Source organism: Lentinula edodes (assembly GCF_021015755.1).
Source record: "Lentinula edodes strain Le(Bin) 0899 ss11 chromosome Unknown C8R40scaffold_69, whole genome shotgun sequence".
Classification (NCBI taxonomy): Eukaryota; Fungi; Basidiomycota; class Agaricomycetes; order Agaricales; family Omphalotaceae; genus Lentinula; species Lentinula edodes.
This window is the reverse complement of record NW_025764375.1, coordinates 42874-59711: the sequence shown is the minus strand read 5'-3', so window position 1 is coordinate 59711 and position 16838 is coordinate 42874. Positions and strand designations below refer to the sequence as shown.

At 43.7% G+C, this 16838-nt stretch overlaps 4 protein-coding genes across 4 annotated transcripts; 1 reads left to right on the top strand and 3 right to left on the bottom strand.

Annotated features, from left to right (window-relative positions):
• Positions 1-5533: 5533 nt before the first annotated feature.
• On the bottom strand, positions 5534-7139 carry C8R40DRAFT_1074777 (uncharacterized protein; the record flags this gene model as incomplete). Its single annotated transcript, XM_046226764.1, has 11 exons — positions 5534-5658; positions 5711-5735; positions 5764-5847; positions 5917-5951; positions 6006-6214; positions 6273-6445; positions 6487-6605; positions 6658-6682; positions 6711-6794; positions 6864-6898; positions 6953-7139. 11 exons carry the CDS (start codon positions 7137-7139, stop codon positions 5534-5536), a joined length of 1101 nt encoding a protein of 366 aa, XP_046079586.1.
• A 3417-nt stretch (positions 7140-10556) lies between these two features.
• Positions 10557-12048, top strand: C8R40DRAFT_1074776 (uncharacterized protein; the record flags this gene model as incomplete). Its single annotated transcript, XM_046226763.1, has 10 exons — positions 10557-10593; positions 10645-10897; positions 10947-10980; positions 11151-11204; positions 11256-11323; positions 11375-11433; positions 11488-11599; positions 11655-11743; positions 11790-11827; positions 11881-12048. The coding sequence occupies 10 exons, from the start codon at positions 10557-10559 to the stop codon at positions 12046-12048; spliced, it is 912 nt and encodes a 303-aa protein (XP_046079585.1).
• An 832-nt stretch (positions 12049-12880) lies between these two features.
• C8R40DRAFT_1221609 (uncharacterized protein) lies at positions 12881-15588 on the bottom strand. The gene is made up of 4 exons (XM_046233266.1): positions 14162-15588; positions 13681-13978; positions 13456-13627; positions 12881-13408 (listed from the first exon to the last, which is right to left on the bottom strand). The coding sequence occupies exons 1-4, from the start codon at positions 15550-15552 to the stop codon at positions 12957-12959; spliced, it is 2313 nt and encodes a 770-aa protein (XP_046079584.1). The 5' UTR covers positions 15553-15588; the 3' UTR covers positions 12881-12956.
• Positions 15589-16052: 464 nt separating this feature from the next.
• Positions 16053-16662, bottom strand: C8R40DRAFT_1016900 (uncharacterized protein; the record flags this gene model as incomplete). The annotated part of the gene is made up of 2 exons (XM_046222939.1): positions 16053-16206; positions 16241-16662. Coding segments are annotated over 2 exons (576 nt in total), but the record flags the coding sequence as incomplete, so codon positions are not given.
• Positions 16663-16838: the final 176 nt, after the last annotated feature.

Here is a 16838-nt window from a genome sequence, read left to right as displayed (position 1 = left end):
TCTTCTATAGCTACTCGAGGGGGCTTTACTGAAAGTCGTCCTTTCTCCCAATCAATCTCCGGATTTACCTTCTGTAGCCAGGGGAGTCCAAGGATAATGTCTTCGCCTCCTAGATTGGTGATCAGGAAGTCCATCCATCGCTCTTGACTATCCACTGTGAGTGCTAGGTGTGCAAAATGGGTTATCCGTCCAGCTCGGTTAGGTGTTCCATCAATATTAAAAACGTCGATTGGTTTATGAAGGGGTGCACATCTTATGCAGTTCCGAGTGGCAAAGTCTTGGTTTAGAAACAGGGCAGTAGCTCCACAGTCTACCATGGCTGCAGTTGTTATACTATGATTCCTTCCTCTTAGTCTCGCATGAATTTGGAAATGTGGGGAAGTGGAGTTTAATTCCCGGGTCAACAATATTGTACATGATGGGTGCGAGTCATACGAAGAAGTAGCGAACATAACAAACTGATTACGGGGTACTCTCAGTGCAGCCGAAGCGGGTACCCTCTTTAAAAACCCTGTTGAAAGCCAGAGGATGAGGAAGACATGGCATTAGCACGATCGAGTAATTCCCTTATTTGACCAATCTGGTTGGAAAAGTCCTGGTTAGGGGGGCTCGGGGTAGCGGGTACGGTAGCTAGAGCAGATGTTGGGGTCGAGGTAGCGATCTGGACGGATTCATTTGGGAATAGAGAAAATGGCGCAGTGCTCGTAGCTGATATCTGCTGGCGCCGCGGTTGCTGGCGTTGGCCTTGGTCTCGTCCGAGTCCCATGAACTTGTCCTGGCAGACTGCTTCCAGATGTCCTCGACGTCCACAGTAATGGCAGGTGGTTTCTCGATGTGGGCAGTTTTGCTTGACATGACCTTGGGCACCACAGCCAAAACATCGTCCTCGCATGCAGGCCAGGAACGCCTCCCTAGTATTCCCATTACTGGTGTGGGTGGCATCGATATCCATAGAATGGGGGTCAGCAGGGGTAGCATGGGAGCGGGTAGGTCCGAGGTTTTGACCAGTCAGGGTGGGGTCATGTAAGTAGACATCTACTGATACAGCTTGTGTGATGGCTTCCTTTAGGGTCCGAGCAACTCCTTGACCAATGTTTACCATGATCAGATTCTGTTGTATCTTCGGAAGTAGGGCAGAGTAGAAATGTTCCCTTAAATCAATATCAGACATCCCAGTCCAACTTCCAATGTCCTGGAATTTCTGAGCAAACTCTGCTACTGTCTGCCCTTTACCCTGCTTAAGGGATTGGATTGCATTACGGGCTTCCATATCTGGGTCTATTGATTCAAATTGCTGACCGAATTCTAGGAGAAACTTCTCCCAACTGCCTTCGAACAGGGGATTCTCCGCATTAAAATGTAGCAGGTGAGGGGTTGCCCAGTCTCCAGCACCTTCTGTAAAGAAGCCCAAGGCTGACTTGATAAGCTTTACCTGACTGTTGGCGAGATCAGGTTGTTCTGAGGCCCAGTTCTGGAACTGAGCTCTGAAACAACGTGCTTCATTACTGTCTTTACCCTTGAATACCTCAGGTTTGTTCATGCTGGATTTGGAGGACGAGCATTCCTCCATGGCTGTAGCAAGGTTGGCTACTTGTTTAATGAGCTGAGTCATGAGTTCATCTGCAGAGGTAGTCTGGGCAGTCAGGACAGGAGTCGACATGATAGGAGTAGGCAATCGGGGGTGGGGAATTGGCAGGAAGGTTGTATCTTCTACAGTAGTTGGGTTCTGAACTGAATTGGAGAGCGCGCGGGGGCAAGGCTGAGAGTCACAGTCGTACCAGCTATCGCCACTATGGTGGATGTGGTGCTGATCTCTGGGGTCAAGTGCGTGTTGGAGAGCGGAGCAGTCTGTTTTAGCAGTATGATCGGAAGGATCTACGAGTGTAGAAGATGTGATGTATGCAGATCCTGCAAGGACAACCTTATTGGTAGGCTGTCAGTGCAGTAATGGATCTTGACCTAATGTCACAAAGCGACAAAGGCGGAGTGACGAAGCAGAACAGGGAAGCGGAGCAACTAAGCAGAGCGATGGAGCGGAGTGACTGAGCAGAGCAATGAAGCGGAGCGACTAAGCGGAGTGCAGGCAATCTGGTCCCAGATAATGACAGAGATATATTGAGTATTGTAGTCATAGGTAATAATAAGTAAGCACATACCTGGTCCCAGATAATGACAGAGAGGTCAAGATGAGGGACCAGGCTGTGAGGGAGTGGCTTTATATATATAATCCGATCTGCGAGAAATAGCGATGTAATACTGTACAGTTTAGGAACAAGGAAGGTGGCGGAAGCCAGTAGAAGGAGAAGGGTAACAGGTGGATCAGTAATCGATGGGATTTGACAGTGATGTAATCGTACAAGTAAGGGCGTCGAGACGGTGAGAAAAGGAAAATGATAGGGGCTACGTACTTCATGACAAATGGACTGAACTCTCAGAAAAATAACGCACCCCCCAGACTACTTTCCCTACATTCAACAAGCTTCTTTGGCAAAAAAATCCTCATATACTTCCATCTCATGCATTCTCATGAGCAATTCCACAAGAAGAGGATGCTTCGAAAGCAGAGACTGGATATCCTCATTGCCACCGGTTTTTTCTTCTTGAATTATTTGATGTATAAACAGTTTTCTAGCATCTTCTGATTGTGAATTAATGAGGTTGTGGAGGTTGGTGTGGCCAGTAGCATTTGCAGTACCACCTGCAGTGACAGTCACTGCATGGTATCTGCATTCCACTGCAGTGCATCCGCATGCACCTACATCACACTTATGGCATTTATATGTATTTTGTCTAATTATGTTAACCTATCTTGAGTTCATTTTTGCCACATGTTCAACTATTTCAGGATACGTCTATGCACATTGAGTTGATATATTGCTTGGTTTACAGATGTATGTAAATCCTATATGGTTAGTTATGTATGGCACAAGCACTTCACTGTACTCACACATTCATATTATCTGCAAAACCTGTGTGACCATGACAGCAACATCTGCAAAACCTGTATTTTTGGCTAAGGGTCCGAAAGCAGTTGGGAGCACTTCCCAGCAGTGAAAGCACTCAGAGCATACTGCTTTCAGTGCTTTCAGCACTGGGATCTGCTGGGGTCTGCTCTCAGACTTTAGCTGAATATCCAGGTTTTGCAGATGAAGGGTACTAGCTGGACAGCACTGTTAGGAGATAACTCAGTTGTCTTTGAAGCAACTAATCGTTGATGTAGGTAAGTACCTGTTAGGAGATAACTACAGTTGGTTAGTATGACAAATGTACTGCTAGTATACTTGGGGCTCACTTCAGTTGTCTTTGAAGCAACTGAGGGACTCGATATTGCTGTCGGCATGATGTGTCTGCTACTGTACAGTATAAGACAATAACACCATTTATGTAACTGTCCACTGGTCCTATGTATGGAGTACTTCCCTAATAAGCACTGTCCGGCCAAAAGCACTGAAAGCAATTTCTACAAACCACTTCAGTGCTGGGAAGTGCAGTCAGTCTCTTAGACAGAAATCTAGGATGTACAGATGCATCTGCATGCTCCTACCTTTTGAATGCATTCACCTTGACTGTAACTGCACACATCTGCATTGTGACTGCATGCAACTGCACTGTAACTGCACACACCTGCACCTCATCTGCACTGTAACTGCACACATCTGCACCTTACCTGCACTGTGACTGCATTAGCCTGCACCTTACCTGTACTGTTACTGCATTCACCTGCATTGTTCCTGCACTTACTTGCAGTCTTACTATGGGCAATGAGGCTCTGTACCTTTGCATTGAAATTATTGGGAACTGAAATCTTGCATTAAATCACAAGGCTCTGAGTGTCTCTATACACTACAAGTATTTTGAATACGGCCTTTGGAAAATTATTGAGCCACCAATATTGTGAAGCTACTATCCCCCCTATAATTCTCACAAATTAAGCACTATTGGCACAGTTTATTCTGGGTCATTTGTGGATAGTTAAGATTATGAAGGGGAGGAAGTTACATTGCTGATTTTGGCCAATGGTTCTGGAACATCATATAAAAGGCATGATGGAAATATTCTTGCAATCTCATAGTATCACCAGATTTAGGTTGAAGAACCTAACCCAGAGACACAGAGCCATGTATAAACACTGGTCAAGGACTTACAAAAACAACTTAAACTAAAGGAGATACTTGATATAAGAAATACTTTGATTGGAAAATTCTAGAGGACAGTATGTGTATTGTTATACATTCATTTTTTGCTTTTTGGAGTTCTCATTGGCCAAATTGTCATCATTTATCCACCGCTTTCAAAATCCACCCAAATTATTGATGGTGGAATTTGGAATTATACTAGCTTTGTGAACACCAGTTGGTATCATATTGTAGTACAAGAGGATATTACTTACAAAGCTGAAATTAATGATACAAGATACAGAAAGCCTGCATTGAGAATCAATGTCAAGAAACCTGGCAGCGGAATTGACAGAATAATGAGATCACTATCCAATTTCAATCAAATATTCACATATCCATTCAGCCCCTACAGGCCATTATACTCCCTGTTATTGTCATACAAAGCATTTATAGAATGGGATATATTTTGTACAGTGGAGGATCATCTATTTACATATATATTTGAGTAACTTGAGTGCTACTGCATGTCACTGCATATGTCACTGCAGGACTACTGCACATGTCACTGCATATGGTACTGCAAATGTTCTGTGCCCGCCAGAGCAAGGATAACTGGCTGGAGAGCGCTCTCCAGCGACGAAAGCACCCAAACCAAAAATGAAAGCCTGCTCTGGGTGCTTTTGCTGCTGCCAGTGGGAAGTGCCCTGAGCTGCTTTCGGCTGTTTAGCCGAACAGTCACATCTGTAAAACCTGGATTTTCGGCTAATAGCTGGAGAGCAGCTGACAGCGCTGTCCAGCTGGGAAAGCACTCCCAGCAGTTGATCAATACTGCTGGGAGTGCTTTCAGTGCTGGACAGCGCTCTCCAGCCAGTATGCTTGCTCTGGCGAACATCCATGTTTTGCAGATTATGTACAGGTTTTGCAGACTCGGATGCGGTCAGAATTATGCAGAGTACCTGACTACTCTGCAAACATAGTCTTATAATGACATCCAAGATGGTAAAACATTGGGTTGTATACGATCATATGTGGCCTATGTGGCTGAGTTAAATAAATTCACCAAGCCAAAGCAGTCAGACAAGTTAACTTTGCAAGGATGATTTCACGATTTCACGCAAATTGGCGGACTTTCAATCCACTAAGTTAAATTGGTAGCCAAGGATAGGATAGGATAGGATAGTTATATTGGACACTGAGGGTATACCCGACACTTCTTACCGAACAAGATAAGTAAACATAAATTCTTTACAATAGGGCATTTTGGCATGAAGAGTCCATGGACTAGTGATTTTGAAGACTAGAACATTCCACGTTAGCATTAGCATTGTCTGTGCCAGAAACACTCACCCCATCCTGAATGCTATTTCCTAGGACTGTGCGCTAAGAGCATCATTGAATGCGAACAAGGCAGAGGATCACACATTCAGGTTAGGGAGGACAAGGTCCGAAGCAACGGAAGACTCAGGATAAACAGTGGAGGTGGTTGCAAAGTTATTGACATTGAGTGATGGAGAGACCGGGGGAAGTCGCAGCTCTTGATCTGAATATGGATATTTTCCAGACATTAGCTGTGAGGAGGACGGAAAACTGACATGCTGAGAGACCATTAATCATATTCTGAGAATGATGAAGGACAGAAGCTCACCGTTGTGTCACAAACGTTGTTTTTCCAATCGTAGTAAAATCGATGGACATTTCCAGAAGTGAGCCCGAAGTCATCAGCGGGGAACTAAATGAAACAAAGAGGTCATCAGCTCGAGGGAGTTGATTGGATGAATAGGTTGTAGATGATGAATACCCTGCCAGGGAAGTGATTTATTGAGGGTTCTGAGTCTGCAGAGAGCAGCAGATTAGTAGGAGCGGAGAAGCTAGTAAAATGGATCATACAATGTTCCTCCAAGTCTGACAGGCTTGACGCAGTGTCCTTGCTTGTAGATCCTAAAGTATCGGGATCGGCATGATCATGGTGAGTGCTTTCCTGGATCTCAGAGAGTTCAACGCCTGTTGCTCCGTTTAGAAGGACCTGATTAAACGTGCTCTCCGTAGACACTGAAGATTCAGCAGGGAGATTTACGTCAGAACTTTGTGTGTTTGTTCTGCAACATTTCACATGGCGTTTACGACAACAATAACATGCCCGAATCCTCTTCTTACTCCTCCTCCTCGGTTTTTTCCTGTTTTCCTGTGATCCTTGACTCATTGTATTGTTCACCGTAGATCGTGTTTCCAGTTGATAGGGAGATTCCAGTGATTGGTGATATTGAAGACCCAAAAGTCCCATGTCGATATTGTTCCAACCGAAGAATGGTGCCTCCCAGGACTGTGCGCTAAGAGCATCGTTGAATGAGGACAAAGGGGAGGCGCACACATTCAAGTAAGGGAGAATCCAGTCTGAAGCAACGGAAGGTCTAGGATAAACAGTGGAGGTGGTTGCAAAGTTATTGACATTGAGTGATGGAGAGACCGGGGGAAGTCGCAGCTCTTGATCTGAATATGGATATTTTCCAGACATTAGCTGTGAGGAGGACGGAAAACTGACATGCTGAGAGACCATTAATCATATTCTGAGAATGATGAAGGACAGAAGCTCACCGTTGTGTCACAAACGTTGTTTTTCCAATCATGGTAAAATCGATGAACATTTCCAGGAGTGAGCCCGAAGTCATCAGCGGGGAACTAAATGAAACAAAGAGGTCATCAGCTCGAGGGAGTTGGTTGGATGAATAGGTTGTAGATGATGAATACCCTGCCAGGGAAGTGATTTATTGAGGGTTCTGAGTCTGCAGAGAGCAGCAGATCAGTAGGAGCGGAGAAGCTAGTAAAATGGATCATACAATGTTCCTCCAAGTCTGACAGGCTTGACGCAGTGTCCTTGCTTGTAGATCCTAAAGTATCGGGATCGGCATGATCATGGTGAGTGCTTTCCTGGATCTCAGAGAGTTCAACGCCTGTTGCTCCGTTTAGAAGGACCTGATCAAACGTGCTCTTCGCAGGCACTGAAGATTCAGCAGGGATAGTCATTGCCTATTTCGAAGAAGGGAGAATAGAGAAAACTTGTGAGTGATCACAGACACAATATAAGTATGTATTTATAGGGTCAAGCAAAAATGCATGAAAATTCAAGTAAATCTCTACTACGACAATCGAGGACTTACAAAATCGAGATGAACTCATTGTGCAGCACTGATTCTCGAGCTGAGATGATCATAGAAACTTTTGTGGTATGGTTTTACATCATCCAGAGCACTCGACAACAGGCTTAATTCTTCTATCACGCTTCCCTTATGAAATAAAACTTCCGCAAAAGGATATTGTATTCACCATATTCAGACAAGAAGTAGTGTCAAATCCTCTTTGACTGTTTGAAAATTATATATCAGTTGCGTTGCATCCTGTATGTGATCCTGCGCGATTAAATCATTGCGGCGGTACAATTGTAGAGCTTTCGTATAGCCCCACGACATCAAGAACACGTTGATTCTGGTATCTTCACAACTTGGACCACGAGGCTGCCCTTATGCCACGTATAGTGTTCTTTGTTACAGACAGCGTTGCAGGGATTTTGGTTGGCTGTCCCACACCATCACTTGCTATATTCAGAATCTCTGCAACACCGACTCCCCGAGCAGCCCTTGGATCCAGAGTTGCACTGTTTTCCAACAGTTCGGCGAGTCCATATCTTACGCTTGAAACACGGCGACCCCCAGGCGATACCACTTTGCATGACATTGAAACAATCATTGATCTATATTGGACCCCATTGATCAGGCATTCTCTCGAAGTACAACAGAACAATTTGATTTTAATCCGATCTCTTTTTTGAAGTCAGTGATTGTCAGGCTTGCAGAGAATGGTCTAGAAGCTTATCATCCAAGGTGAATTGGTTACAAGATATGCAACAGTATGTAGTGTGGCCACAGGAAGATGATAACGAAAGAGCAATCACAGCTGGAATCTGGGCAGAGTGTGGAACACGTTGGATTGAGATGGAGAACTGATGGTTTCGAAACTATACACTATTATTACAACAGTATACATACGAGAAAGGGCCTACGCTCTTCCTACTTAATCGAACCTCCAAGTCTTCATGGATTTGTCTGACAATGGTTTCCGAAATTCACACATCCGTGCTACATACTTATGCAAAAAACCCACCAAGGTTCCATCTCCGATGTCCTCTTAGTATCTCTACAATAGCGCAGGTCGGCTTGATCGAAATTTCTTGATGAAATTCACAACTATGGGGATGAGTGGTTGTCAGATCAATGATTAGACATACAGGATTGTGAACCTGCAACTTGTGGCCATTTAGCTGGGAAGGAATGACCATATTTGCCACCTCGCACTCTTTCTCGTAATCAGAACGGAATTTCTGATAGAAAGAAGTTGGATTGGTTATTCTCGAGAAGATGTCACGGACAACATCTTCCACATAACTGTACTTACAACACTGGAACCCCCTTCTCAGACGAAGACACAGCCGGATTATAGCTCCACGTTTTCTGAGCTTACAGGCGACGATGGGTAACAGGTTCAAAGAAACTGTGTGTATTCGATCCATTGTGGATACAGAGCATGATTGTGTGATGGATGACGGAAGGCATAGTCAGGGTTTATGGTAAATATCATAGAAAGAAAGCGAAGATCAATAGTAGTACATTCAAACTCTATTTCACCAGCCATAAATTTTGTAGAGTATCCTACCTGAAGAAAGATTCAACAACAATTTCATAAATCATTGTTGGTTACAAGCAAGTCAAGACCACGTCTATGTTCGGGGGATGTAGAGATACTAATAATGTCGGTGCCCAGCAATAAAATCTCACAAGCTCGGATAAGTTCATCAAATTCCGATCGTTTCTAAGATGCATGTAACTTGAGGTGTTCTCCAGCAGCGCTTACCGTTCGAGCCAGGTTTACCGTTTAAGTAACAGGATCATGCCTAGTATTGTTTATGACACTTCTATCTCTTATAGATTGAAAATTTTCCGAGCTTGTTTCCGAGGTCAATCCACAATGCATAAGCCGGATGCATTCGCCCCTCGAGTCAGACTACCACAGAATATGTATATTGGGATTTTCACAAGTCCATCGATAATATATTCTGTCGAACGTATTTGATGTAAATTGAATCTCTGAGTCCGGATCAAAACAAGTTGTATGTGATGATGATATATTTGTATTGGATTGAAAGAAAAACTTGCAGTATAATACAACTTTGTTCGCTACAGTGTAATTTGAAGTATTTCAAGTGAGTTTAAAGATGTTTGATTCACTGTCCATCATCCCACTTATTTTCGTCCTTGCGCGGTTGTTGAATTGATTACCACATAATCAATTCAAGAACATGATGCTTTTCTCCCATTCAAGTTGTAACTGGTAGAAGAATCGATCATGTATTTTTGGTAGAGCATCGGAGACTTGAAGAAGACAGGTCGAAAATTTCCTCAATGTGATCGGAGTTCAACTTGAGAGTCCAGAGTCACATCAGAGTAAACCTCGACGTTGGTGAGTAAATCAGCCGAAGTGCAACAGAATAGTAATTAGCAAGGGCGAGAATTGCCCTCTCTGCACGAATACCCTGTCTCTGCAGAAAGATACACAACAGACTGTGTTGAAACCCCCCTCTTTTTCAGGACATGGACGTTTAATTAAACATAGCGGACAATAGTTCATTATCTGAGCCATCAGGTATGATTAAGTTGAGGCGGATACCTCGAATAGAAACATAATAATGGCCGAACTCCCCGTTGATATTTGAATCACTAGATACAGCCATATTGTTCCTAGTATCCTGTCCCCATCCTATGAGGATCGGAGTCAGCTTTTGTTGGCAGATGCTATCATCAAAGTAGCAACAGCCTTGACAAGACCCAAAGGTATATGATTCATATCTGTTAGAAATCGTGTAAATCCCACTGGTACTTTAGAACATCATCCCCGGCATTTTGCATCTAAAGACATTAATGGTTGAACCAGACCATTGAGAGTTATTCCAATCACTATAGACATTGTCCAAGCGACGACAGATGCCTCCAGGGCAGGCAATCAAACTGTAACACTTTGCATTGAATTTGTGCTGAGATGAACAAAGAGATAATATAAGATATTAACGAGATGCATGATCATCGGACGTGTCATTGACCACTAAGAGAATGTCTCAAGCTGTGATCTCACATCGACTGAGGTGCTACTCATCTTACATGCCAATCTAAATTTGAACTTCTCTGTGCCCGTAAGAACTCAGTCCGTGGGCACTGAAATTGTTCGTAGTCTCCTGAGTCCTGACTAGAACCCTCAAAGATATGGAAATGCTCATACCCAAATACGATTCATGTATTCATAGTACAAGCAAACCTTTATGAACACGATGAAATGCTTGACCGCACACCATATCCCAAGCTTTCTCATACTTCGTTCATAGAGATCCTCCTGGCTATGGCTCAATTGTCGGAGACAATAAGCCCATTAACTGGTGAGGCTGTTTTACTGATGATGATACAAAATCGATTCACGATGTTTTCAGGACCTCTCCGAGCAGCTGTCATTTGCTTCTTCGTGTTCCAATTAATGGGACTTGTATTTGCCATTCTGGCGCTGGTCGCCGGAGTCTTCTCGACGTCTTCCCGCCGTGCCTCCTGGTGGAACTTTATTCTCTCCTGGGCGGTTTTTGCGTTTTCATACACCCTCCTTCTTTTTGAGGGTCATGCATTTGAAGGCACCCCGTCCCGCAGTATATGTATGCTGCAATCTTCGCTTACCTATGGAGCACCCCCCTTGTTAGTTTCTCAAACTATCTGTGTTGATAATGTTGATGATAATTGGCAGCTCCTCGGCCTGTGCTTTGAACCTCGTGCTGGAGGTGAGTTTGCTGATTTTTTACACTTTCTACTAACAAATGTTTCGGCAAGCTCCAACTAACCGTGATGAAAAGGATACTGGGGAGAACGGTGTTGCATCGCAAGTGCATTCGCTACGGGGTAATGTATAGACTGTTTAGTGACGGCAAGGGTCTGACCTCATCATTTGCAGTCATTGATTGCACCTTACGTTATTTTCATAACTGTCATTCTCATCTCGTTGGGTGTGAGTGATTAGCTTATATACGGGATGAATTATTAATCTTGATGATCATAGGTCGCTCTGACCGACCCAGATGTGAAATTTACTGTGGTGGCGTATTGCAGTTTGGAGAATCATGTTCCGTATGTTCAATTTGATGTTGCTTTCCCACATCACACCTATTCTTGGAACAGAGGCCGGATTACAGCAGGACTTGTGGTTATCCTTATTATCGCTGTGCTGTTCTTCAATGGTAAGCGTTTGATTTACCTTTTCCTCCTTGGGCAATAATCTTGACAATTGATAGCCAATTTTTATATTGCTTTTCGGCGCCACCCATCGTTCTGCTACCAAGGATTCTACAGGTCAGCTCTACTGAGAATATCTGGTTTTAGTTTGTTCAGTCTGTTTGCCATTATGTGAGTACCATATTTTCAACTTACAAGCTTGATGTCTAAATTTGAGTTTTTGTAGCATTGGTCTTTTCTTTTTCTTACTCGCGTTCATTGGGAAACATAATTCTGTCAAGGGACTCATGGAGCTCAACGTAATTCTCTCATTAAGTAGGTCCAAAAAACTCTAGCCTCAGATAATCTCTCATGAAAATAGTGCCTGTTGCGGGTACCATGATTTTCGGCAGCCATAAAGTGAGTCGGTAGAGAGATTCAAGTAATCAAACCATTATTGAGGTGTCATATAGGATCTTCTTGAAGCATTGATGTTTTGGAAGAGAAAAGAGCTTCTTAATGCCAATGTCCAGGATATTCCGATGGTTGACATGACACCCCATATCTCAGTCTGTAAAAACACAGAAAAGCCCCTGCCTCCGATTCCACAAGAACTAGACTTAGATTCTGAGTTTGACTGATATTCAGGATTTAGGATTGAAATCATGCTGGCAACGTCTGATTCCCGAATAACTAGTTTACCATAGTTCTTTTGTCCTACACATATTACACGGTCTGTTATGGTCAAAGACAATGTAAAGGCTCTTGATGAATTACTACCAAGATTTCTGTAGTGCAGCAACAATGGCCTGACCATCTTCCATCCAGCTTTGAAGCAAAACAACTGCGAGGGTCTTTTCCACAAGGGAGGTCACCTAGAATTTGCCTCAAGATATTCATGGAGGAAACATATATAATTAATAATTGAGCACACTGCGGGGATCGATCCGTTTTCTCACCCAGGAAAGGCTGAATATATAGGGAGGTTTGGTACATAAACCGCTCACTTTCAGGGTGGGAGAATATTTAAATTGTTCTTCCATAAATAGAAGCATCTTATGGAGTCAATATTGAGCAATTATGTAACAAGAATATCCTACAACGAGCCTCTTTAAGGAAATTATCACAAAATTCGTGCCGATTATTCAGACTTTAGTGGCCCCAATTACTTGAATGTCATTTAATTTATTCTAATAGAGTAAATGGAGGTGGAATTGGAATGTTATACTGAATGATCGCTTGAAATTTTCGCTAGGAAAAATTCAAATATTATACAAGTAATCGCCTCGTGTAAAAGGCAAGGTTTTTCAGGACCCCTGTTTATGGTAGGAGAGGTTAGTTCTTAGACCTTCCGAAATGAACAGGTTTTGACCGAAAGTTTTTTCTATCAGATGCCCAAAATTTGACCGAATTTTGGGAGTGACCTCGCGCCGGAGCCCAAATTTGACCGAAAATTTGTTACAGACCTATGTAGAATGTAGAATTTTTCATTTGAGCGTATCTTTGCGCTTAAGAATGTAGAAACACGAAGAACATGTAAATAAGATGCCTAAAAACCCAAATCATCATCCTCTTCCATCGCTTCCAATGCAAATGCAGATTCCTTCAGGTTCTGCGTTGTGGTCTGATTTCTGGTGGCTGTACTTGTTTTTGACCGCTTCGCATGCGCTACCAGAACCTCGCTGAGTTTATGAAAGTAGTGGGTGAGGTGTTGATGCATGATAACATCAGCATTGGATTTGAGATATACCGTTTGGCCAGATTGTTCTGTGACCAATTGAGGGAGAGCCTTGGTGATAGCAAAGAAGTTTGTAGACGGAATGAATGTATATGAGAGAGTAGGATACGGACGAGTTTGGGATGTGATCGCATGGAATTTTGCATCATAGCAATGTTCAAAGAGCTGTAACCCGATATAAGAAACTGCCGCTATATTATCGGCCTTCATCACTGCAGCATGTTTACCGTTCTTTCCTCCACCTTTTGAATATAAAGCCTCAACTTTTAACAATATGAGAAACAATTTTGGGATTGAGTCAATGACATACCTTTTCCAAGGAATAGCTTATAGGCATGCCGCTTATCTTTCTGCATACGAGCAAAGACAAATCCCCAAGAACCAACCAAAAGCGGGGATTTCTTTGAGATTCCTGCTTCAGAAGGGATTTCAAGGGGTTTGATCCCTCCTTCTAACAGAAGCCGGCGACGCTTTGCTAACGCCTAGTAAAGCCCCGAAGTTAGCCTACAAACACAAAAATCCCCACAGGACACACCTGATTCGCATTTCCGGCCGCCATATTCTGAGCATTCAAACTATTCCCTGTGGAATCTGTTTGTCTTTTGGTCCATCGTAAGAGACGTTCACTAGCAGTGGTAATGCCTCGGTCTTGGGACAAACGATTAGTATCATGAAAGACCGCAAGCATGCGACGACGTAGTGACATATCTGTGTCACATTCATCTGAATTAGACAAATGTACACCTCGTACTCGAACAGCCTTTGAGGCGTGTTCAGTTTGATGTTGCTCCCTCAATGAAACAAGGTTGCGTAGGAGGATAGCATGGTCATTGCTGTTAGTGAATGCAATTGGTGTTGGTGTATCGATTTCAAGAGCAGGAAGGTTGCGAATGAGTTTCCGAAAGGTCTGAACATGGTGCAGATCATTCGCGATACACCCATCCTCTTCCTCCACGTTGATTTCCTCGAGTGCATTGCTAAGCTCAATGTCAGTTTAAAGATCATAGAAAAGATACATAATTACGCACATTCTCTGCTGGTCCTCAACAGAGAGTAAAAGCACCGCATTGCACAATGCATCATACCGGTCATGTTCACTAGAGGTCTGTTGCTTCACTGCCTCATCATCAAGTACAATCCGAACGTAATCCTGCAGCAACTCAATGGAATGAACTGAAGACTCGTCATCACTGAAGGACTGATTATCATCTTCGCTATCCTCAAACCCGAAGACTTTGTCTGAGGCCCACAACTGAAGAGAAGGGAGGATTGAGGGAGTACCAAAGAGCTCAAGTGGAGAGATACCGAGAGCAACCATGAGAGAGTCCGCTTCACTGCCAGCCCGCTTTGCAATGTTTTGCATATCTTCCTTGGTGGGGTAGTGAGAAAGTGCAGTAATATCGAGCTTCTTCGTGTCGAAGTAGGTATGGTGATAGCCAGCCGCACGCGCCTTCACATCTGGTGATGGTTGTTCGGAGTTGGACCTCAAGAGAAAACTTTCTCGAATACGAAGCATAAGCTTTGGAACCATATGATAAAAGTCATACATTGTAAAATCTTTGACAATTTGGCGGCAGATTCCAAAGACGTGCTCGCAGGGTTCTGTTGAATGGAGGTAGGGAAGTAGTGGGATTTTTGGATAATGGTCACGGTGAACAACGACCAAGCCAATCAGTCCATTGACTAGATACGAGACAATGTCCAGGCTTTCACGCGATATGCAGTATTGAGACCGTAGATAGCCTGGACAACTGTCTAGATATATGGTCCACATATTCACGAAGTAACGTGCGCGGAGAAGCATGTTCAGTCTCTCTTCATGCGGAATATGTCTATTTTGGTAAGCGTCAGGGATTTCCATGAAGACAAAAAGGTAGATGATGAGTCCGAGCATCTCAGGATGACGGTCAACCAAGAATTGCAATGTTTGTGCAGACCCAAGCCGAGCAGCAGCATTGTCGTCCTGTCTATCTAGCTTCTCGACATCCCTATGGTATAGTGGAGAGCCTGGCTCGAATGCCATCGCGCGGACATCTCGATACATAGCCAGGAAGTTTCCCAAAACAAGTAAACGAGCACCAGAAAAGAGATTATTACGAAACGTCTTGAGGGCATGTTTCGAATCCTGAATTAATACAATTGGTTGTCCACGGAAGACAGGAATTCGCACAACAAGAGGTGGTTGACCAGGATGAGGATCAGGAATAGTCTCTTCGATGACCGTTTCTGCAATGTCTATAAAGGATTGCTGAACATTCCGTTCGTTTTCGGTACCATCACATGCATAGGATATGATCTTCACTTGATGATCGAGTAGACCAAAGAGAACAGTCTTGTGAAGCTCAAACAGCTTTGCTACGGACATTGACTCAGGAATTGGGATTGCTGCGATGATGAATGGTGGCATGTCTGGCAATGGGATAGTACCAGTCCATAGGCGAACCTACGCAACAGATATTGAGCAAAGTAGACCGGGTAATGGGTGACAAGGCTCACCTTAGTACCTTTCTGAACATCTGGATTACCCATGACTTCTTCGATGTCTTTAGGTTCAGGAACTAGAATTGGTCCATCAATACCTCCAACCAGAAAGTGGGCTTTCTTCTTAGCATCGTAGTGAAGACGTAGACCAGCAAGTAATTTGCTATCATCGCAAGCTACATTAATCGGCCCGGAATAACCTCTTGCTTGAAGATGCTCTTGGATAGCTGTGAATGTGTCTTCACTGATAGTCATGGGCAATGTCGGTCCCTTTGACTCGCGGAATCTGAAATAGGCTGTCAGCGTGGATCCACTTGAAACTAGGACTCAATCTTACTGGAAGCTGCGTTTAGTTCTGCCAGGGAAATGACTACGAATGAAGGCATATGTCTTTGGACTATGGATGCTCGCAATGTGCATAAATTGGTCCCACTCCGGGTTGTACTGAAAGTTTTGCATACCTACCCCACGTTCATCCTTGTCTTGCTTCTGCACCATCGCATGTAATAGTCCCAAAAACACGCCATAGTCATCGTACTTTCCAGCGATCGCACCCTGTGCAAAGCGGGTATAGATTGAACTGTCATCCTGATAGTGGTTTTTAACACAAAGACTTCGAGGAGTTGATAGCCAAACGTACCACTGATTCTACAAGCTCCTTCAGTCCATTCGATGCTGCCCACTGGTGAGCGAGAAGCTTGTTCTGATACTTCTTGGGGATATATTTCAAGTTTTTTGTGTCAGGAGCTTTCGACCTCAAGGCTTTCAGAAATTTGGATGATCTAGAAACCTTATGACATTCGTCGCAAGGGAGAACACGTCCAGTTTCAGTGACAAAAACTGAGATACCAAGGCATGAGCTTGAACGACAACTCAAACGGCGATGGTTATTGATCCATGTATTCTCACTATCCTGCCTGTCAAGAACTTGTGCTTTCTGCGACGCAGTGAGAAGAATGAAAGGTTTATGGAAGAGCTCTAAAGCAATCTTGGTCACTGAGTGTGAACCGCCCCCAAGAGCAGAAGAACGCCGAAGGTACGTCAATACACTAGGATTATCGGCCTCAGTAATAGCAGGACAAGGAAGCGGAGTGGGATTAACAGGAGGAGAAGTGGACGACTGTTCAGGCTGATGATTGGCTTTGGAAATTCCAAGGATACAGGATACGTTGGTGGAAAGCTTTTGAAAGCCTTGAAAAGCACCACTGATCA